General features: G+C 50.4%; 2 protein-coding genes across 2 annotated transcripts; both read right to left on the bottom strand.

Moving 5' to 3' along the window:
* Positions 1-983: 983 nt before the first annotated feature.
* Positions 984-7,072, bottom strand: LRIT2 (leucine rich repeat, Ig-like and transmembrane domains 2). Its single transcript, XM_049893568.1, is given in 5 exon segments — positions 984-1,370; positions 1,372-1,450; positions 1,452-1,646; positions 1,929-2,055; positions 7,003-7,072. Coding segments are annotated over 5 exon segments (858 nt in total).
* An 843-nt stretch (positions 7,073-7,915) lies between these two features.
* Positions 7,916-19,382, bottom strand: LRIT1 (leucine rich repeat, Ig-like and transmembrane domains 1). Its single transcript, XM_049894616.1, has 4 exons — positions 19,261-19,382; positions 15,729-16,195; positions 10,333-10,638; positions 7,916-8,883 (listed from the first exon to the last, which is right to left on the bottom strand). Exons 1-4 carry the CDS (start codon positions 19,380-19,382, stop codon positions 7,916-7,918), a joined length of 1,863 nt encoding a protein of 620 aa, XP_049750573.1.
* Positions 19,383-23,944: the final 4,562 nt, after the last annotated feature.

Genomic DNA, 23,944 nt, shown 5'->3' with positions numbered 1-23,944 from the left:
ATTTTATTTACAGAAATGATATGCATATGTCGTTTTCTTGATTCCTGAGTCTGTTTTCTGAGGTGTTATGTTATGCAAATGTGCCAGTGTACAGATCCCTGCTGGGGTCCTGCTGTTCCTGGACCCAGAGAGTATTAAGTAAGAGGTAGATGCTAACAAGCCAGGAGTCCTGACAAGAGACCTGGCTGACCAAGCAGGTACATCTCAACCTGTGCTTTAGGACAGGGCTGGGTTGGGTCACGTTTGCCCTCCCTATGGAGCATGGCCATTCTCACAACTTGCATGCAATCGAACTCTGGTAAATGGTAAATAAAATTTGTCAACCAAAGGCCAAGCTGACCTCCTGCTTCCTGCTTGTGCTCGTGTGAGCTGACTTGGAGAGACCTTTCTTCTGACACAGCCATGCAGGGCCTGCTCCTGGAAGCTCTGCAGGAGGCTGGCCCCCAACCCCTGCATCAACTCTGTGGGAGACTCACAACCCTGTCGCCTTTCTCACAGCAGCACCTGGGCAGGGATGGTCTACCTGAGTGTGGCAATCATGGGCCTGGATTGGGATGTTCTGCCCAGCAACAAGCCCAGGGCCGCCTGGGGTACAGTGGGTCTGAAGCTAGAATTGAAGACCACCCAACCTGGCCCAGCCCAGGCAGGAATCGGGAGGGCTGGCCTGGGCCCGGGAGCCTCTGAAGCAGTGTGGCCTCAGGGCACCAGGTGGGCCCAGGAGGAACCAGACTCCAACACCGGCCCAGGAACTTGAGCTAAGGCAAAGGCAAGCTTGGAGACTGGACATGCGGGCAGCTCTCACACTGGGATGTGGGGAGAAAGGGCCAAGTTGCCAGCATGAAACACCATGGGAAAGGGAGGGGTGGCCAAACCTCAGGGACCAGCAGATGTGGTCAATGCGGGAGGAGTTCCCACCTGAGGGGGGAGGGGGGTGAGACCGTGCCAAGTCCTGCCACATTAGAGAGTGGTGGGAGGGAGCTCAGTCATATCTGTGACTTCATACAACCACAGAGCTCAGCTTCATGAAAAAACTGCCCTGCCTTGGAGAGCGGACCCCAGCACATTAGGTAGGAATTGACTAGGATGACTGGTAGGCTGATGGACCTGACAAACTGGACAAGTCCCCTTAGATGACAGCCACATGCCCAGGGGTTGTTGTGCAGAGCCAGCACCATGCAGGAAAGAAGTTCGGCCCCATAGCCAGCCTGCTGGCCTTTCTGGTAGGCAGGTCAGTTCAGGAAGACACTCTTGGATACCATTGTCAGCCTGTTGGAGGATAGGTCAAGGTAGGTCAGGATGACCAGGAACTGAAGCGCCAGCTCAGGGAGCACATCAGTCCTGTTGTGTTTGATGTCCAAGACCGTTCTTTAGGAAAGGGGGGGTGACGCAGAACGCTGTCCACGGTACTGAACAGAGTTTTTTCCCCTCCAGTCTCAGCCTTCTCAATTCTGACCTGCTCCAGGGCTCCTGGGTGGATCACAGTGACATTGTTAAAGTTGAACCAAAGATATTCCAAGGTGCTTATGTTGATGAAAGTCCCTCAGGGCTGTTCAAATAAGGGTGAGTTTTCAATTCTCACTTGCTTGAACTCTTCAGGAAGGTTCTGTTGGATCTTTCCCAAAGAGGTAGGCATGCACTGTAGGGTCCTGTACAAGAAACCAGAAAAGCTTTAAGATGGAAACATCAGGAAATTGGCAAACAGGATGAAGTTGACACCTGGAAGCATGAGTGAAAAGGAAAAATATTATTCATCTAAAATAAAAGAGTTAAATCCTTTTTAGTAAAAATGCATTGTTCAACAATGTTCAGCACCAACTCAAGAGAGCCTCAGGGAGAATTTGCTGATTTCCTGCCAGTCCTAAGCCTGCTCCACAACCTCCCCCAAAGACAGCCCATTCCCTAAAGCCCTCTGGCATCTGACAGCGCACCTGCCAAAACTCCTCTGAGCAGTACATCCTGGCAGACGTGTTGGCTGAGTTACAGATGATTCCAGAAAGATCAAGACTAGCAGGGAATAATGAGAAATTGAAGTTATATTCCTCAGTAAGAAACTACCTTGTGAGTTTTGAGTAAGTACAGTTTCAGCCTTCCAGTGGCAAATCCTGTTATTGGTAATTCAGCAGCAGCAAAGCCCCTGGATGCTCTGAGGTCCACATGGCCCATATCACTGGCTCAGTTAGGACCCATGAGGAGGGATTATGATTCTCAACTAAGGTCAGAAAATCCACCCCTAGTCTGGTTCTTGAGTCTGAAAAGCAATCTAAGCCAGATGTCCACTTCAGTACTAGTGCTGCCTTCACTCAGTCTCTTACCAAGAAATCTGAGAAATAGAAGAGCAGGCAATGTTATTCTGGTTCAGGTGAGTTGGCCAGAATCCATCTAGCACTTCATCACTCACAATTGGCTCCTAAAACCTACAATTCACAACCATTCTCTGGGAATAGATGTAGACAATGGGTAGTATGGAGGTCTGTGAACATTCCTACCATTTGTCTTGCCCCAATGCCTTGGGTAGTGGAGACACAGCTCTGCTGCACTGAGGCTCTGCAGCTTGGGTTGCCACAGCCAGAGAGGCATCCAAATTGTGTGTTTTCTGATTAACTCAAGGGGTTTGCTTTTGTTTTTTCTTTCCCTGGTTCCCACAAGTTTTCCCGAAGGCCATGTACTCACATGATAAAAACAGAAGACTTGCATTTAAATGAGACTTACATGATTTCAAATATTTGTCCTGCCACTCCTCACTCATTCAACAACAACAAAAAAAAAACCTGTCATCTGTTCTAAGCCACATACTTTACAGGTACAAGAAATGCAGTAGTGAGCAAAACAGTCATGAATCCTGCCCATGGAGTCTTCTCTCTAGCTTTTGCTTCCTAGCGTTGGGATCTTTGGAAAATGATTTAACCTCTACGTGCCTCAGGTTCTCCTCTGTAAAGTGAAGATATTAACGAATGCTTTGTGGTGTTTGTAGGAAATGTCGAAACTGTGCAAATAAAAAGCACCTAGCATAGAGTAAAAAAAAACAAAAAATTTTTGTAGGTGCCCAATAAATGTTAATTTACCTCCCACGCCAATTGACTCTTAGCAGCAAATCCACCTCTGTTTTACTTGAGACTTCCAGATGAATATTGAAATTCCATGGGTCTCCCTAGGACTCATGATAAACAGCAAAGGCTACCATGTGCCTCAAGGAGAAAATCCGCTTAGCAGCTAACCCATGAAGAGGAAAAGTGGGTCATGAGCTAAGCTGATAAACCCAGGCTTTCCGCCCTCACCAGACATCTGGCTAGATCTCCGATGTTCCTCTCAAGGTAAAAATCCAAAAGTAGGGGCGTGCTATGGGCACAAAGTGTGTGGTAGGCATGTGGATGTGTAGCCTAGGTCCACCTCCAGGGAGAGAGTTGCTGCTCAGCTGCAAGGAGTGCTTGCATCAGGTCATGCCCTTTCCAAGGCAGCCGACACCCAGTGGCTGAGGGAGATGAGGGTATAAGGCCCTTGCTGGTTTGGTCAGATGGGGGACAACACTGGTGGGTTATTCGTATTTGAGAACCTCCTATCAGGCTTGCTTCTTGTAAAAATGTAGTTCAAACCACTAGTAAATTCCTTTCTCTGCCCCCACTCCAAAATATCAGGGCCTAAAGAGTCCTTCATTGCCCACAATTTCCTCTCTGTCCATCCCATGCTGATCTCTTTAAAAGAATCAAGCTCAACCCAACTTTTCAGAGAACCCAACTTCTAAGAGCTTGTGGCTAATACTCACTGGCATGCCATCTGTGGAATAATCCAGGCCACTTCTCCACTGGCCCTTCCATCTCTCCCTGATCCCCTAATCCTCATATTTCCTCATTTTTCACATAGGCATAGGGAATAGCTTTGTTGGGAGTTCAGGCAGGAAACTAGGGCAGTTAAAGTTAGCTTGGGTTATTTCATTTATCCTTAATAAATTGGTGGTTAAGTAGAGGCCCTAAATTCCAGAGACCCGAACAACAAGGTGGAGGGATCTGAGCGTATTATCATCTTTCCTGCAGCTATGAGAACTTGATTTTTGTCTCTGCTGGAGTATATAATAGTTAAAACAAACATTTCCAGCTCTAGGGCTCTTAAACACACTGCTAAATGAGCCTCTTGACTGGCATCCCTGTTTTTATAGCTCACAGCCACTTTCCAGGACATCATTTTTGTAGTACATCTTTTTGTACCCTGCAAATGACACATGTAAGTGCAGATAAACGACACCAGACACATGCTTGGTGGGTCAAGAGGGATATAAATATGTCATAGTCAGAAAAAGGCATGATAAGGATGCCACAATGCCAACCAACCTTCAAACAGGCTTCCAAGAGCAGCATGCTGTGTGATCCATAGTCCAGGCTGGACTTCAGCACAAGAAGGCCAGAAATCCTTTGGCTCATTCACTCAGAGGGATCAAGTGTTCAGGGACTGACTCATACTAATGAGACTCATCTACTAAAAGACTAACATATAAACCAGACACCATTTTATTGTTTACAAGAAGAACTTTTTCCAACAACTTGAATATTCATCAGCACAATCCAGGATGACTCTTCCCTAGAAGAACAAACTAGGGAAGGTAGATCAGGAAAAGGAAGGTTGGCAGATAAGTATTGGGAAGCTGACCATCTTGGGGGCCATTCCACCCAGACCATGATGGGCCCCGATGAATCACAGGAAAGCTGGAATCTCAGGCTCTCTCTCTTTCTCTAGGTTAATATTAGTGGGTTTTTGTTAAACAATGTTCAATAAAATTAGCTGGAGAGTAGTTGTCTTTAGGCCCATTATAATTCAATCTTGATAAGCTCAGCCAATCATTTAAAACATTTTGATCATTTCAACATATGGCTGGTTTCACCCATTGCACTTATATTTGTTTTAATTTGGTGCCTGTCACTCTCACGTATCAAACAATGGGGATTGAGTCTTCTATCTCCCAAGACACTTGAAATGCCTATATAAATCTAGATGGAAGGTTGGCAAGCCACAGCCTGAAGACCAAATTCAGCCTGTCACCTGTTGTGTAAATAAAGTTTTATTGGAACACGTCCATGCCCATTTATTGGTATAATGTCTATGGATGCTTTAGCACTACATCAGCAGATGTGATATAAACAAAGTTTTATGGGGACACATCCATGTGCATTCACTGACATAATGTCTATCGCTGCTTTAGCACTATATCAGCAGACTCGAGTAGTAACCACAGAGCCCAAAATATTCAGTATCTGGCCCTTTACAGAAAATGTTTGCTGACCCCTGATGTAGACACTGGCTTTGTCATCTTCAAAGCAAATAATTTCTCTTACCAGTAGCCATGAACATTGTTCCACTCCCTTGCTTTGGACACATCAACAGGAGGGACCAACTGCTAGGTGAGGAGATCATGTTTAGTGAAGTAGAGGGCCAGTCAGGGTGAGGAAGACCCTCGGTGAGTTTGATTGGCACAATGGCCACAACAGTGGGCTCGAAATGTTTGTGATTGTGAGGATGGCACAGGATCAGGCAACATTTTTTACTGTTGTACATAAAGTTGCCATTAGTCAGAGTCAGCTCAACGGCAGCCAACAAGAATACCACCACCAATGGCTGTGGCCTACAAGTTACAGTCAGCCGCACCCTCCTCAGGTGTGAAGACTCTATGCTCATGTGCACAGGTGCTCTCAGAGTTCTGACTCCAAGTTTTAGGGAAGAAAAAATCCATTTTCTTATGAACCTGCTACAGTACAACACACTGCAGAGATTAACAATGAACAAAGACCCTTGGTCTGGCCTGAAAGCTGTCAAAGACATGGATTCCAAAAGAGAATCCATCACTACCCTGCGTAGGTCGCTCAACTCTCTGGGCTTCAGTTTTCTCATCTATAAAATGAAGTAGCTCAGTCTCCATAAGAGGGTTGTTGTGAGAATCGAATTTGAGAAAACAGGGGAAATTTGTTCTAAGGTCACACGTTGTGTGGTACTTTTGTAAGTGGGGGGGGGGAGGGAAAATAGTACCTTTAGGAAGCACTGTATCACACTAGTTTTTATCTAGTAACGGATCAACACAATACAGGGTCACGTGTGATACTGACAAATCTGCTGTCCCCAAGTTTCCTCAGTTGTAACCCAAAGTCTTGGCACCAACCTCTCGATGCTCCCCTCACTAGCAATCACCCCTGCTGACAATATCAGGCTTCTGCTAGGAATATCCACCTTCTCCTGCTCAGAGCCGACTTCTCCATGGTTTCCCAGCTTAAAGCAAAACTGACCAGGAATCCTTTTTCGAAGCATCTTGCTGAGTGACCAGGGGGTTCTGCGACACCCTCAGGAACTCAGGTATGTTCCGGTAAGAACAAGGGGTTTTGCCTGGGGCAAAGGTGGCCTGTGTTCCTGGGAGCATTGGGATCACAGTGCCATCGTAGTGGGAGAATCCCTCCAGCCTGACATTCTGAGACTAAGTGATCAGCGATCTCTTGGCAGCATCCAAACCTCTAGAATGCATTGAAGATCAGATGGTTATCTCTAGGGGGAATGGCAGCCCCAGAACTACCACTGGAGTTAGCGAGTGTGCTGGGAGCGAGGGCACAGTGGAGTTGAGTATGTGGGTTAAGCTGGGTACGACCGCACTCAGGTCTGATGAACTAGTTGCTGTGGAGTCGATTTTAACTCATGGCAACCCCGTAGGTGTCAGAGAACTGTTTTCCAAAGGGTTTTCAATGGGTGACCTTTTGGAAGTAGGTAGCTTGGCCTTTCTTCCAAGGTGCCTTTTGGTGGACTTGAAGCTGCCACCTCTTGGTTAGCAGTGAGCATATTAACTATTACTCACAAGTGATGAGTGTGTATGAGAACATGGAGAGGTCTATCAGGCTCTGAATGCGTGTGTGAGGGTGACTGTACAGATGCAGTCAATGTGCAGAGAGGCCATGGGTGTGCATGCCTGGGAGCCAACACGTGTGCAGTCAAGGTGTCGTGCAGGAGGTTGTAAGGACTGGCAACTCTGGAGCCCACCTGCCTGGCCCGCCATGCAGAGATGCCACTTGTTGGCTGTAATCCTAGGCACTGTGGCAGCAAACATCATGTTCAGGAAAGATTTGCTGCCCCACCTCACCGCCACAGAAGAGCTGCCTTCCTTGCCCCTCTGGAGCTGGGTTTGGCTGTATGGCTTGCTTTGGCAGATATGATATGGGCGGAGGTAATTCTGTGCCAGTTCTGAGCAAAATGTTCAGGAGGCATTACATACTTTTTTCACTCTTCTTTGCCATAAGAAGAGCCTACCCCGGGAAGCCTGGGCTCCCAGCCTGGGTCCCACAGGGGACTCACAGCAGAGCCACCCCCTTAGCCTCCAGGCCCATAAGTCCTAAAATAAGTGCTGGTTACTGTCTGCCACTGAGATTTTTTTTTATTGTCAGGCAGGAAAAAAAAAAAGTCTGACACAGGCAAGTGTCTCAACCCCACTGCTTCTTCTCCAGGACTAATAAAGGAAGAATAAAGAAGCATGCTGCAAAGCGCTGGTAGAAGAATTGCGAGAGTTAACCCTCACATAGCACTTGGAACTCTTCCTGGCACTTTAAAGAACCAAACCAGTCGCTGTGGAGTCGCTCAGACTCCTGGCGACTCCATGTGTGTCAGGGTAGAGCTGTGCGTCACAGGGTTTCCAAGGGCCGATTTTTCAGAAGCAGAGTGCGAGGCCTTTCTTCTGAGGCTCCTCTTGTGGACCATCAACCTTTCCACTAGTGGACACACAGTGAGTGCTCAGTAAATGTGAGGTGTTGCTGTGTGTGGGAGTGCAGGAGGCCGCATGTATCAGAATGGGTAACACTGGGTGAGCCCGTACTCAGGAGTTAGAGTGGACGGGTGGTCCTATAAGAGGGAGGGTAGGCAGGACCAGGTGTGTGGGCACTGCTTCGAGGGGGCAGCGTCCTCAGCAGTAGTATTCATGGATGCACCTAGCCCCCAGGCCCTGAGAGTCCACACTGGACCTGGCCGATAGGAGCCTGTCGGCCTCGCCCAGGCTGTGCCAGGACAGCCCCTCGGAGCCGTCCTCGCTGTGGCCCAGCCTCTCCAGGCTGACATAGGCACCTGCGGCCTCGGCCAGGCCCTGGGCGCGACACTTGCGGCAGTGCCTGCGGAGTGCTCCGCAGCAGACCAGCAGGGTGAGGGGCATGGCTATGACGGCGGCCACGCTGACGACCACCACGTTGATGAGCCGCTGCGTGCTCTCGGCGTCCACCACCTCATTGGTGGAGAAGATGACGCACTGCTCCTTGCGGGGCGTCAGGCCCCGAGCGCAGACGCACGCCACGTACTTGGTCTGGGGCTCCAGCCCGTCAATGGTGACGCTGGTCTTTCCAGGCTGCACGGCCACCCGCAGCATGTCAGGCTGCCCAAAGACTGCATAGAGGACGCTGAAGGCAGTGGTATTCCCAGTCTGGTGGACCTTCCACACCAAGGACACACTGTGGTACGTGCCCCCCACTACCTTGAGGGACCGCACCATCTGCGCTTCCTGGGGCCCCGCTGGCCCACCTGAGAGCTCTCCGGGGGCATCCATCACGAAGTGCGGGGGCGTCCGCGCCTCCTTTGTGTTGGGTGCAAAGGTCCAGGAGGCCAGGGCAGCAGGTTCGCGGGCATGGGGGACGTGTCTGGCCACCAGCTTGTCTTTGTAAGCCGCAGCTTCCACTTCCTCGCCTGTCTTTGCCTGCAGCGGCTCGGGGTCCCCACTCTGCTGTGTGGAAGCTTGGGTCTCAGTGACAGTCAGGGACACGAGCATCTCGGAGGCTCCCAGGAAGTTCTTGGCCTGGCAGATGTAGTCTCCAGAGTCCTGGCGGGACACTGCCGGCAGGCCCAGCAGAGCCCAGCTGGTGCCATCCCGGGAGACCTCCAGGTGTACTGCAGGAGAAAGAGGCTTCATGGAGGAGGAAGGTCACCACCCCAAACTCCCTTCAAGGGCCAGTCCACAGCCCCCACAGAAGTGCCTGTCATCCTGAGAACCCTGGGAACTGTCCAGCTTTTCTGAAACTAGCCAAGGAAACCAGGATTGCAAATGTGGGGGGTCTCTGAAGCCCCAGGCTGGGCAGAGCCTAAGAATGATCTGCTTTCAGATGTGAGATGTTCCAATTGTGTTCTCCAGAGCCCTGGGGATCCACAGAGGGGACCCCCTTGGGGGCAGAGGGCAGGTGCGTTGGCAGTGGGGGGTAGAGGGGTGAAATGAAGAAAGGCCCGGGGGAAGCACTCTGCCTCCCCCCCACCCAGGCCACTGCCCTTCAATCATATCATCTCCAACTTTCTTTTTTACACAGTGGGGCTCCTTGTACAATTTTGTTTGTAAACTGATTTCAAACCCACTGTCCTAGAGCAGTGCTTCCCAACCTAGTTACAGGAGACACAGAAGGAAGCTGGGCAGGCCAGGAGATTTTCTGGTGCCGTGCTATAAAGTCGTTCTTCCTCACCCTTCGCCCATTTCCCCAACCCCCAGTGGACCCCGACTCCTCCATATGAGCCATGTGATACGGGTCACCCATTTTGCCTTTCAAGGCCTCGGTTTACTCATATGCAAAATAAGAAAGATAAACAGGTTCTTGCTAAAGTTCAAAGTCCCTATTTTCATAAATGCATTCAGCACGGAGCCCTGGTGACATAGTGGTTAAGAGCTATAGCAACTAACCAAAAGGTCAGCAGTTTGAACCCACCAGCTGCTCCTTGGAAACCCTGTGGTGCAGCTTTACCCTGACCCATAGGGTTGCAATGAGTTCGAATCAACTCAACAGCATGGGTTTAGAGTTCAACAGATGGTAATTCATTTGGCTAATTATTCCTCATCATAACCAGCTGCCGTTGAGTTGACCCCAACTCAGGGTGACCCCAAGTGCGTCACATCAGAATTGTGTTCTCTAGAGTTTCAGTGGCTGGTTTTCCGGAAATAGGCCACCAGATCTTTCTTCCAAGACACCGCTGGGTGGATTCAAATCTCCAACCTTTGGGTCAGCAGTTGAGCACGTTAACTGTCTGCACCACCCAGAGACTCCTGGTGATACTAGCTTAATATTTACAGCCGGGAAACATACTATAAACATCAATACACTAACTTCCTACCAGAAAGCCAGCTTTTTGCTCCTCTCAAGGAGGGGCCAAGTCTCTGACACAATGGCTGGGGGGACATGATAGAACAAGATGCAAACCACTGTCAACCTCAGAGCCTGCCCAACTCTCCTTAAGCAGGTGGGCACCCAGCTTGCTTAGACCACCTCCCTGTCCCCGGCAAACCTGGCCCTATTACCACCCCATTTGGGACCTCCTCCAACCTGGGGTCACAGCCCAGCAGTCCCTATGCTCACACACCTGTGCCGTTGAGCGGGTACCCGTTGGCCCTCCTCCAAGTCATCTCAGGCCCAGGGACCCCAGTGGCCCCACAACGTAGCAATGCTTTGCTGCCCATGGGGGACCTGAGGCTGGCCACACCCGGGTGGAGCTCCGGGCCCTGGCACCTCCTCAGTTCCAACTGGCTGAAGGCCACCCCGGCCAGGCTGCGCGGGCTGGCACACCACAGTCTGGCCTCGACAAAGGCCAGGTGTGGGGCCCAGCCATCCAGAAAGTGGGCCAGGTCATACAGCCGGCAGTCACACATCCAGGGGTTGTCCTGAAGCCCTGCAGGTTGGGAGAGAAGGCAAGAGGTGAGCCCTGGCTATTCAGACCCTTTCCTTTGGAAAAGACCAAGTGAGCCCTAAGCTCAGGGTCAGGAGAACCAGCCTCCAGGCCCAGATTCTTGTCCGCCTAGACAGTTTTGTGACCTGGTCTGGTTCTTCAGCTCAAATGCTAGCGTTGCTTCCCTTTTATGGTTGCTACAGACATAAAGGAAACCCTGGTGGCACTGTGGTTAAGAGGTATGTCTGCTAACCAAAAGGTCAGCAGTTCGAATCCACCAGGTGCTCCTTGAAAAAAAACTCTATGGGGCAGTTCTACTCTGTCCTATAGGGTCGCTATGAGTTGGATTTGACTCAACGGCAACAGGTTATAAATGTAAAACCCATTGCCATCAAGTCAGTTCCAACTTTTAGTGTCCCTGTAGGACAGACTACAACAACCCAGTAGGACTTCCAAAACTGTTATCTTTACAGAAGCAGACTGCCACATCAGAGCAGCTGGTGGGTTTGAACCACCAACCTTTCGGTTAGCAGCTGAGTGCTTAACCACTACTCCACCAGGGCTCCAGAAGGTAAGTAATAATACCTATTCATGGTTCCAATGAGCCCTGGTATCACAGAGGTTAAATGCTAGACTGCTAACCAAAAGATCGGTGGTTTGAACCCACTACCCGCTCCTTGAGAGAAAGATGTGGTGGCCTGCTTCTGTAAAAAAAAAAAAAAATTTTTTTTTCTGTAAAGATTTACGGCCTTGGAAACTCTGTTAGGCAAATTACTCTGTTCCATAGGGTCAGTGTGAGTTGAAATCAACTCTACAGCAATGGGTTTGGTGTCTTGTTTTTAATATGCATAAAGGTAATACATATGGAAGCACTGGGTAGACATACCGCGTACCTACAAGACTGGCAATTACTACTGCCATTCTGGAATGATCCTTACAGACCACTGGCCCAGCTGTGAAGATTTCTGCAATTACTGCAATAACAAAACCCAGTTCTAAAAATGCTTCACTGGCTCTTGACCCCATCCTCCCATTGTCACATTCAGCGTCACCCCAGCAGTGAGGGTGTCTGCTCAGAGCCCTGGTCCCTTGACACAGACTCACATGGGGGTGAGAGGAGGAGTGAGAAGGCCAGAAAATCAAATTCTGTGACATAAAATGAACACTTTCATCAGGCTGAAAGCAGGGCACTGCCCCTGCCTTGTCAAAGAGCCTTATACAGACAGAGGGGGACAGCACATCCACCATTCTAAGATAGAATTCCTTGTTATACGTTTGCATGTCAGAAATATAAAATTCACATGCTTAGAGTGATGGTCTCCCTCGCCCCCCCCCAAAAAAAAGTGGTTATTAAATTGATAGTGTCTACTAGCTACTGCCATCTTATACATTTGCATACTTGTGTTTGACGCATTTGGAAGGAGAACGTCAGAGGGCTGGGGAGGGTGCAGATAGATCTGAAGACACAGCTATGAGTCTCCGTTCCTTTGGACCACTAGCTGAGAGGGCGCTGTTTCCTTCTCCCTCCACGTCCCCCACCCCCACTCTTCCTCAGTGGCAGCTGCCCTGCGTCACTAGTTAAATGCACTGAACAGTTCATCTGCAACCCAAGACCCATCACTACCCAGGTCTTCACCTCATCACAATAAGGTCCTGGAAGAATTAATTCAAAAGGCAAAATTAAACTACAGTGAAACGTTCAACCTGCCAAGTTGGCGGAAATAAAGCATTTTGGCCATTTTAATTTCAGCTCCATAAAAAACCCCAAAACCAAACCGCAGGCAGTCAAGTCCATTCCAACTCATAGCTCTGTGAGGGAGGAGATTTCCATCTGTGTTCACTGCTGTATTCCAGCACCTAGAACAGAGCCCACACACTAGCAGACAATCACGCGTGGATGGTGGTCTCACCCACTATGGGCGGGAAGGAGAACTGGCAGAGCCGGTCTGGTATTTAAATGTTTGCTGTGCCAGCATCTCCACCCCTCAGCACGATCCTAGACAGACATGTGTACAAATTTTCTCTGTGGCATCATAGGTGTTAGCAATGTAATGGAAACGGCCTAAAGGCTTATTAAAGGGGTGAAAGGCTAGATAAACTAGAATATAACTATACTATAGAATATTGTATATATATTATAGAATATTGTACCGTAGTTTAAAAAGGTGAAGTTGATCCACTTACAGTAATTTAGGAAGAACTCCAAGACATTTTTGGATGAAAAATTTACTGCTGATTGATATATATGTATACACATTAAAAACAAACAAACTCATTGCCATGGAGTCAATTCCAACTCATAGCAACCCTATAGGACAGAGCAGAGCTGCCCCATAGGGTTTCCAGGGAGCACCTGATAGATTCAAACTGCCGACCTTTTGGTTCGCAGCCAAGCTCTTAACCACTGCACCACCAGGGCTCTGGTTGATATATACAATGCGATAAAAAGTATTTAAACACAGACACATACATTTTCTATGCATATGTGTGTGTATCTATATGTTGTTGTTAGGTGCCACTGAGTTGGTTCCAACTCACAGAGACCCTATGCACAACAGAACAAAGCACTGCCCTGTCCTGAGCCATCCTTAAAATTGTTGTTATGCTTGACCTCATTACTGCAGCCACTGTGTCAGTCCACCTCCTTGAGGGTCTTCCTCTTTTCCGCTGACCCTGTACTCTGTCAAGCATGATGTCCTTCTCCAGGGACTGATCCCTCCTGAAAACGTATCTATATGTATATGTATGTAAATGTATTGTAAAAGATATGGGACATGCAAACAAACGTGGCAACAGTGGCTACCTTTTGGGAGAGGGCGAAGGGATTGGAATAGGAAGAGGGGACAAAAGGGACTCTAGCCTTTCCTGTAATATTTTAAATGTTCACATATACCCATGTATGAGTTGTATAATTAAAATCAATTTTCCAGAATGAGTTATGCTCCCATCTGCCACCCTTAGGGCAGGCAGGTGTCTTGGGCAGGAAAGGAGATGCGGTTTACCTGGTAAGCAACTGGCCGTTAAGAACAGGGGAGAAATCAAGGAGCCAGAAGGACCAGCTGGTATATTCTGCTAACTCATTCAACAGTGAGCTGGGCAACAGTCCCTGGCAGCTCCTTCCTGGTTGCGTGACCTTGAAGACCTCGTGTATCTCAATTTCCTTCTTTATAGCACTGGATTAACACCTCTTAGTCTGTCTCCCTGACATGGCTGTTGTAATAGGGTTGCCAGATTTAGGGGGAAAAAAATACAGGACCCCCAGTTAAATTTGAATTTCAGATCATCCACAAATGTTTTTGAATGAATATAACCCTATGAAGTGCCCTGGATCTTACCTGACAACACTAGAAAAGTGTCAGATAGAGATGTCTGTAGGAGGGTGATGCACAGCATTGGATGGAGTTGGTTGGGGCCTGAGACCCCTGCCCTGCTTCCAGAAGTGACCCTTCCAAATGTCCTCTTCTCAAGAAAGTCTCTGTGGCCTCAGGGCAGGGGTTACCGCAGACCTCTAGGATCTTCCTCAACATGAACTCCGCCCCCAGTGCTGGACCCAGTACAAGTCAAGGCATGCTCCGGGCACACCCTGCAAGGAGGTCTCTTGAGAAATAGAGGTGGGGTCCTCTCCTCTGATACCCCTACTGCCCCACCATGGTTCCTATGCCCCATGGCACAGTGGAAGGAGCACCATAGGCTCAAGCCCACCACTCACAACCCACAGGCTGTTTGTTCATCTCTACAACAAAGGAGGTTGTTTGCACTGTCTACTCCCAGGATGGTGCAAGAGTCAAGTTTTGTGAGGGTGAGAGGCAACTCAGGGAACCTTAAAAGAAACCCATTGCCATCAAGTCGACTCTGACTCATAACCACCCTATAGGACAGAGTAGAACTGCCCCGTAAGGTTTCCGAGGATCAGCTGGTGGATTCGAACTGCCGACCTTTTGGTTAGCAGCCGCAGTCTTAACCACTGCATGTCACACTAACACAGACAGGAAGGACTGAGCAATTGCCACCATGTACAGCGCACTCAGCAGATCCGCCCAGAGAGGGGCGTCCATGTGCTTTGAGCACTGTTGAAGGTTGGGCTCCCCCGGAAGCTGACTCTAAGATGAAGATCAGCATGCTCTGGGTTTATTAAGGGGAAGTGGGTCCGTGGGATCTACACCTGTGGAAGGGAAAGGACTAAAGGAAGGAAGGAAAAGAAAGGAAGGAAGAGTAAGGAAGGGAGGGAGGAAGGAAGGAAAGAAGGGATGGAAGGTAACGAGGGGAGAAGTGGAACTGTGATGGGGCCTGGCCACAGCCTCAGCTGACCTCTCAGGGGCTCCGGAGCTGAAAGAGCCAGTCAGAGTTGTCCCAAGTGCCTGGGCCTTTAGACTCCCATGCTGACAGGCCTTGGGTGGGGCTGCCCCAGGCAGGGTGGACCTTGGGCGAGGGTGGGGGCGCTACAGCAGAGACAGTCCCTGACACCCCGACAGTGGCTGACAGCACCCCCAGTCCTTCCTTAACAGGGGTCGTGGCACGTCTCTGCCTGCCCACAGGTACCTCTGTGTGCTCAGCACTGCCCTTTTGCCCACCATGCCAACCCATTCAGCTAGGAATTTTCGTGATCCTCCCTTAACAGAAGCTGAGTGACTTTCCAGGGACACACAACTAGAAGAGGCGGAGCTGGGGTTTGAACTCCAGCCATCTGACCTGGAGCTCGAGCTCCTAAACCTGCCACTTAAGCCTCTCACTCAGCCTTCACTCACGCCTGAAACACAAGCCAAAAAAACCCAGCCAGTCGCCATCGAGTCGACTCCAGTTCATGGTGACCACGCGTGTCCGGGTAGACTTGCTCCACAGGGTTTTCAGCGGCTGATTTTTCAGAAGTAGATCACCAGGCCTTTCTTCTGAGGAGCTTCTGGGTGGACTCAAACCTCTAACCTTTTGGTTAGCAGTTGAGCGCATTAACCATTTGCGCCACCCAGGGACAGGTATTATTTCCACTTTCTAGGTAAAGAACCATGACTCAGAAAGGCTGGAACACTTGCCCAAGACCCCAAGGCTCACCGGGGTTTTTCCTGGGGGAGATGGGAGAGGCCAATGACATCTCTTACCTAGGACCAGCCTGGTGCGGTGGCCGGGCAGGAAGGGTCCCGTCTGCAGGTGGGCCCAGGTGGTCAGCAGCTCCTGCGGGAGCCTCATCAGCTGGTTGCTGGAGAGGTCGAGGAAGGTGAGGTTTCCCAGGAAACGTGCAGCCTCCATCGGCACAGCAGAGAGGTGGTTGGCCTGCAGGTCGAGCAGTCGCAGCTGGGGAGCATCCCTGAGGGCTGCCCAGGGGAAGGCAGTTAGGCGGTTCCCAGGCAGGCGCAGCTCACGCAGGCGCTGCAGGCCGCGCAGCATGAGGGCGCTGAGGTCACTGAGGGCGTTGTAGGGCAACCACAACTGCTCCAGGCGCCCCAATGGCCTGAAGGCCTCCCCGGGTACCCTACGGATGGCCGTCCGCTCCAGGCGCAGCCGGCAGGTGTCTGGAGGGATGGAGGCTGGGGGCAGTGTCATGTCGGGGTCATTGCACACCACCGTCCTGGTAACAAACATGGAGGACAGTTGAGCAAGAGCCCTGCTGGATTGGAGTCCCCCCCTGACCAGCAGCGGCACCTTTCCCCTTGGGGGCCTCCTGCTCTCAGAGCCTGTCACGGGATGCCAGGGAACCTTTGGGCTCAGTTTGCTGGCCTGAAAGACCTCAAGCTTGAATGCTGATGTCCCGTCCCGGGCCCGCCCCACCTGTCGTGCCCTGAGAGTGAACAGTGAATAAATCCTGAGCTGGTCTTGTGAATGGTTGTGTGGCATGTGTGTTACAGGTACTGGGGTGTTAAATCATCCCTCTCTTCTTGTAGCCCTTTTTGCTTTTCTTCATTTTTAAAAAATATGTCAAGGGCATCTAAAGGGGAAGTCCTCAGACCTCTCTGAGCCCTGAGGGACCATTGATGATCAGGTGTCTCAGAGCTGGGACTTTGCACCCCACAGCTTGGACTCACTTCTGGGGATTTTGGCTTGCTGGCCATGTAGACTCTGTGTCTCTCAGTTTCCCCATAGTGATAGGTACCCCCTTACAGCGCAGGCATGCAGTGTGAGTGATTGGTGTGTGTACCAGCTTAGCACAGTGTGTGCCACCCTGTAGGAGCCCAGTGATACAGACTGGTGGTGTGAATTCTGCACCCCAGGGCTACACCTTGACGGGGTTCACCTCAGCCATCGCCCCTTTCTGCCTCAACAGGGACTCCTTAAACCCTGTCCTGTCAAGTTTAACACTGAAAGCTGAGGGTAGAGGGAGAAACAAGCAGCAGCGCATGCCCTCAATGAGCGTACAACTTAGGGCTGCGCTTTACGTGATCACTGCTGGCAGTTCACTCACATAAAGTAAGATCTAACAGGAAAAATTCCCAGAGAAAGGCAACACTTGGAGGCTGGGCATCAGGAGACCAGCCCTTGCCCAGCCCCAGTTCCCTCCAGAGTGCGTCTCTCTCACACTGGGGGATAGAGTTTTGCTTTGAAAAGGAGGTTGTTCTTTGTCATCACCTATTGCATGTACCACCAGCATGCATTAGCTTAACCGGCATGATGGCTTTTATTTTCCTGTGGACTGAGCCCACAGAAGGGCACAGATGTTCCCGCCCATTCACATGTTCCTCACACATACGTGGAACCCCCGCTTAAGTGATGGGGGCTGGAGCCATTCAGAAAACCCTCAGACTCACAGCTCCTCTCCCCACACAGTGTATTGCCTAGGTAAGGAAGGAGGAGCAGGTAAGGACTGATATTTTCAGATGATAATACAGGCCTGGGTGCTACAGGGAGGAAGGTCTGGCTGTAGGTGAAGGAATGGAGTTGATGGGGTTGGGGAGAATAGGGTCCAAGGAAACTAACTAGAGACCAAAGCAAGCCAATAGCATGGCTCCCAGGGGCCAGCTGTGCCCAAGGAGCAGGGAACACGTCCTTCTGTGGGCCCAGACCAGCTCTCCCAGGCAACCCAGTGCCTGCAGGTGCCACACCCTGCTCACGGTATGGGAACACAGGGAGAGGGCAGCTGCCCAGCTGCTCAGACTTAAGGGCTGGGCTCTCTGAGGACCCTGGTAGAGGCAGGCCTGATGAAGGGTGCAGGCAGATTGCACAATCTGTGTTTTTGGCCGTTTGGGACTTCGGGGCTTCTACAGTCTCAAATGGCCTCACTCCCTCACAGGACACGCCGTGCAGATAGTTGGCCTGGTGCATGCCGGCCTTGGGACTGTCAGGCAGGGACATGACTGAAGAGCTCTGGCTCTAGAGGAGGGGAAGGCTACGCCCGACATCATGGGCCCTGGAATGTTGTTTTACATCCTAAGGTGAACTCTGCTGCCTGGAGCCCTCTTTGGTCCCTGCCCACGGGAAGAGCTCTGGAGATGGAATCAGAACTCTGGGTTCCAGGACCAGTTCTGCCACTGAGGCCATGTGACTTTGAGCCCTTTGCTTGTTGTGCGGGGTGTGGGGGGGTCCTCATCACCTGGCTGACACTGCCCTTGGCCAGGGACTATTACCCAACCTGCTCAGAGCTCCGCCCTGGCCTCCTTGTCCTTAAGCTCCATATGAGTTGGAGCCTTGGAGATTTGGGGCAAAAATGGAGTTCTTTCTGTTCTTCAGACCATATAGGATGTCCTTGCTGGTGGGGGTCTCTCCAGTCTCTACCTCCCCTCACCCTCAATCAGCCCAGCACCTGTTGTAGGATCATTTACAGGGTACTTCTGATATATATATATTTTTTTCTGATATAGCATTGCTCTCCTGATCAGACACCACCAGTGGCTCGCCAAATCCTGTCTAAGATGGGGGCAAGGGAGGATGGGATGACAGGAGGTCAGAAAGATAGGAAAGGCCATGAGCCAGGGCTGACATCTTGAGCCAGTTAGGAAATGCTGGGCCTTTAACAGGTGGGCTGAAGAAAGATGGTCTAAAAACTGCTGAAGAGAAGAATGAGCTGTGATGAGAGATGGAATGGCCCAGTGAAAGACTAGAGAGGAAGGAGAGCGGAGATGCTCTTGAGGGTTCAGGTGAGGGCAGGGGAAGTCAAGGAAGGGCGGAGGATAGGGTGGGTCCAGCCCATGATGAATGGACACTCTTGAGGCTGCTGGTCCTGGGTCAGAGGAGACTCAGAGCGGGAGGGCATGTAGAGGCCAGTGGCGCCCTCGTGGCTGTGGTAGGGGGAAACACAGGGGATAGGATTGGGTGTTGTGGGGGTTGGGGAGAGGTACAGACAGGATGATGGAGTGAAGGAAGCAAGGAGAGGAAGGGAAAGAGGCAAGGGAGGAAGACTTCCTGCGTGTTTCCTGCTCCATTCCACCGAGCCTGAAGGAGGTCTCAGGAAGGATTTCCAGAGCTTGAAACCCCATGCCCCAGCCCCATGTGTAGAGATTCCTGCTGGGAAGAGCCCAAGCCCCTGGGAAAAGCCCAAGATAATGCCATGCAAACCACCCCCAAAGGACCCCTGGGCCTCGAGGGCAGAGATGGGGGTCTCACAAAGCTGTGGTTTGAGAGTCTGTGTCCCACCCCTCCCCTGTTGGCCCTGTTGGTAGAGCCAATGGGGCTAGGCCACCCTCCCTGCTCCCCATGCCATACCTGGCCCTGCTGCCGTCACCCAGCATGTGGAGGCTGCAGCTGCACTGCGAGGGGCAGGAGGCCCGGGACTGGGGGAGTCCCCCAAGGGCCAGGAGCCAGAGTATGGCCACTGCTACCCTCATGGCTCCCGGTTCCCCTCCAGCCCACACAGGGCCTGTCTCTGACGGCTCGGTCCTGCCAGCCTTGCAAGCCCCACTGCCCACTTGGTCCTGAGGCCCCACCTGAGGCCACCGGATAAACGCAGACAGGCTGGGGATTAAGAGAGAAGCCCCAGGCACAGTAGTCAGTAGCTTACTGCTCCCTGGAATCACCCAGTCCTGAGTGTGGGGGTGGGGGACCCTTTCCACAGCAGCAGCTCCAGGCCTAGAGATCTCAGGGTGCTCAGGACAGGACAGGTGGGCAGCCTCTAGGGGCAAGCTGCTGCTGGACTGGCCTACCCCTGCAATGCTGCCTGGGCTGATAAGGCTGTGGGCAGCACAGCCCAAGCTGGTTGTCCGAGCCCAGGGAGGGGGGAGAATGGAGACAGAGCCTGGCCTCTCAAGGGATTTTGGAAATTCTCTTCCAGGGTTATTATCAAATAGTGACAAAGAGATCTGAGATGCAGCAAGTCTTCTTGAAGGGAGTGAAGGCATTAGGAAGAGCCCAAGCTCTGAGGCCAGGCTACATGGGTTCAAATCTCAGCTCCTCCATTTTAGGCCAAGGTCTTGGGTGAGTCACATAATCTCTCTTTGCCTCTTGTGTTCTTATCTGAAAATTGGAAGTAATGTTACTCCACCCCGGGTGCTTACAAACATTAACTAAACTAAGTTTCCCCAGGTCTTGACAGCCCGTGGGAAGAGAAATTGTCTTATTAATAGTGTTGTTGTTAGTTGCCATTGAGTCGGCTTCAACACATGGAGACCCCATGTACAACAGAACTAAACATTGCCCAGTCCTTCACCATCTCCACGATCATTGATATGTCCTTCTGCAGCAACTGGGCTCTCCTGATGATGCATCCAAAGTAAGAGAGTCAAAGTCTTGGACAATATTATGTGATCCATAAGGTTTCATTGGCTAATTTTTGGATGTAGATCATCAGGCCTTTCTTCCTAGTCTGTCTTAGTCTGGAAGCTCTGCTGAAACCTGTCCACCATGGGTGACCCTGATGGTATTTGAAATACAGTAGCATAGCTTCCAACATCACAGCAACACGTCAGCCACCACAGTACAGTGAACTGACAGGTGGGTCATTAGTAATAACCCCATTACCATCGAGTCAATTCTGACTCATAGTGACCCCATAGGACAGAGTAGAGCTGCCCCATAGGGTTTCCAAGGAGCAGCTGGTGGATTTGAACTGCTAATGTTTTGATTAACAGCCGAGTTCTTAACCACTGTGCCACCAGGGCTCCGTCATTAATGGTAAGTACCCAAATTTTGCTGACACTTGCAGATACCTGTTCATGGAGGAGTCAGAAAGAGTCACATATTTCACGGGGACCTCACAGGTGTTTCTCACAGGCTCGTGAACCATCCCAATCTGCTGGCAAATGGCTGCTCCCCCTGAGTGACCTATAGACCCCCAGACTCACAATGTGGCTGCCTCAGCCCTTCTGGGAATCACTGCCAATGCCAAAGGCATAAGGTATCTCAGCGAGGGGGCAGAGAAGGCCCCTCTCCTTGATGTAGCACATGCCAAGGAGGGTCCCAGAGCAGTATCTCACAGAGTTGTTAAAGAAGCACTTCCCGTTTTTACCTGTTGCCCCACCCCCAACTGAATCCTACCAAACCCCACCCAGGACACCAATCAGGGACTAAGGCAGAGATGATTTCAAGTAACAGATACTACTCTTCACTCAGATTCGTTCTTCCAGCTTGACGCTGAGCTTTGCTTTCTGGTCCAGCGTGTCCTACCTGGCTCCCTTGGCTTTTGCAGAAGCTTCCTCAGTCACTCATGCCCATGGGCTTGCCATAGCTCAGGGAGCTATGACCGAGGTCCAGTTCCCTGGGGCCCTCAGTGCATACATAAAATGTCTAGCTCTGTACCAGATCTGTTTTGACAATATTGGCCCAGAATAAATGTTAGTTCCCATCTGTTACGGATTGAATTGTCTCTTCCCAAAGTATGTGTTGAAATCCTAACCTCTGTGCCTGTGGATGTAATCCTGTTCAGAAATAGGTTTCTTTTTATTATGTTAACAAGTCCATAGTGGTGTAGAGTGGGTCCTTAACCTAATTGCTTCTGAGTTATAAAAAGACCAGATAGACACAGGAACACACACACATACATATATAAGGGAAGACATGCCATGTGAGGATCGTCTACAAGCCAAGGAACCAAGGAATGCCCAGGGCTACCAACAAGGAAGGAATCAATACAGCTGAGACCCTGATTTGGACTTTAGCCTCCAGAACTACGAGAAAATAAATTTCTATTCCTTTAAGCCACCCACATGGTATTTCTGTTACGGTAGCACTAAGTAACTAAGACACCATCACTTCCTCTTTCCAACCCAGCCAATGTGATTTTCTTATTGTCTTCACATTTACCTCCTCCTCACCAAACCAAAAGACAGCCCTGCCCACCCCCACGCCTTTGCCTTTGCTCACAGGCAGGGATGCCTGCCCTTTTTTCCTTCACCTGCTGAACTCTCCCTGGATTTCTGGGCCCTCTTCTAATTTTTCTTATCTAGGCTAGCCTTTGGCGACCTTGCAGGTATGGAAAAAAGATTCTGACATTTCTATTAACCAGCATGCAAGATGGAGATTGGGAAAGGTGAGGGAAGGCTCTAGGGTGCCTGGGTCCTCAGGGAATGCTTCCTGGAGGAGGTGGACCATAGCTTGCCCTGAGTGATGGTTATACTTGGGTAAGGGTGGAGGCCCTGCAAGAGGACAGTCATGGGAAATGGATAAACATTCATGGAATAGAATGAGCTGCTTGACCAGAAGGAGTCCGAATAAACCAGTGAAAAGTGCCAGGGCCCAGGACAGGAGGTGGGGCTTTTGTCCCAGCTCCACCCATGAAGTACCGACCTCGGGCCATTTCTTGTCTACGTTGAGCCTCAGTTTCCTTGTCTAAAGTGGAAAGAATGATGGCATTCACTTCATGGAGTTGTTGTAGGGATCATCATGCAGTCATGTAGCACAGTGCCTGGCTCATAGTGAGCACTCAATAGACATCAGCTAATGGACCCCTGGTGGTTCAGCTGTTAACCAAAAGGTTGGCAGTTCAAATCCACCAGCTGCTCTTTGGAAACCCTATGGGGCAGTTCTGTTCTGTCCTATAAGGTTGCTATAAGTTCAAATCAACTCAACAGCAATGGATTTATATTGCCGATAGCTCTCTGGGGCTTGGTTTCTTTATATGAAAATGAGTTAGGTTGTTCTAGATTAGTGGTTCCTTATGTAAATTTCACCATGAGCCAGTGTGTGACTTGCAGCAGGACCTCAGTGTAAAAGCTGAGCTCTCAGAGGGTTCTAGAGTCACTTACAAGAAGACAGTGATTTGCATGTGTGTGGGGGGGGCGGCGGCTATGCTGATGTAGCCCAAGCACTCTGTGAGAGACAGGCAGTGAACCTATAACCATAATGGAATCTTCCAACCAAGACTTACACAGGCCATGAAAATACAAACCAACCAAAAAATACCTTTTACATTGCAAAAGAAGAAACCGAGCAGAGTCCAAAGGTCCCACCCCAGGTACATAGCTATTTAATGGCTGAATCTGAACCAGAGCCTGGGTCTCTAGTCCTAGTCAGGGTTCTTTCCAAAATAACAGGTGATTCCCCAACTCTCAAGCTTTCCCCAATGCTTGTGATCACACACATATGTGTGATCACATGCACACACACCACATACATGCACACACATATGCACACATGTGTACACACACACGCATGTACACACTATGCATGTAACCTACTAATGCTGGTAAATTTCCAGTAGTCAGAAAAGATGGCCTTAAGCCAGCCCAAGACAGATTTGGCCTGCCCCACATGCGCAGAAGAGCCAGTAATGACCATTAGTTAACCTCGACGGGTCACAGCAACAGGTAGAAAGAATTAGAAGGAAAGTCATCATTACTTTCCCCACCGCTCCCCCTAGCTGACAGCAGAGAATGGGCAACCTAGTTTCTGGTCAGCCTTGGTCAGTTCAGGCTCTGGTCCCGGTTCTGATTCTGAGTGAGTGTGTGTGAGTGAAATATGGAAAACCACCCTTGTGTCCCTGAATGTTCCCCCTTAGGGTGCATACTTAAAAATTGGTCCTCCTTTAGTTATGAGCCTACGAAGAAAGAGAACCTTATTTTCTTTAGTAACACTGCCTGGCCCCAGTACTAGTTGGAGTCTGGTGGAAAGTGGCTTGTGGATGGGTCACTTAACTATGCTACTATCTTACCGTTAGGTCTGTTTTGCAAAAGAGAGGGAAAATGGGATGAAATCCCTTACGTACAAACCTGTATGTCTCTCTGGCAAAATAAAAACCTACAAAAACAGTGCAAGCTGATGGTGCAGACTGTAGGGGAAGAGGGAGACAGAGACAGGAAACCCCCAGTCCTTCTGGACTCAGAGCTATCCGTACCCCTTCAGCCCCTTATCTGCCTGTGCCCCCTCTCCCTTATCCTCCTGTGGGTTTGGAACTGGTTCCTGGGCTGGCATCAGCCCCAACAGCCTCGACGTTGGTGGCTCCCGCTGCCTCACCAAG

This window comes from Elephas maximus, chromosome 8 (assembly GCF_024166365.1).
Source record: "Elephas maximus indicus isolate mEleMax1 chromosome 8, mEleMax1 primary haplotype, whole genome shotgun sequence".
NCBI lineage: Eukaryota > Metazoa > Chordata > Mammalia > Proboscidea > Elephantidae > Elephas > Elephas maximus.
Note: the sequence above shows the minus strand (reverse complement) of the source record. Positions and strands in the feature narration are given on the sequence as shown.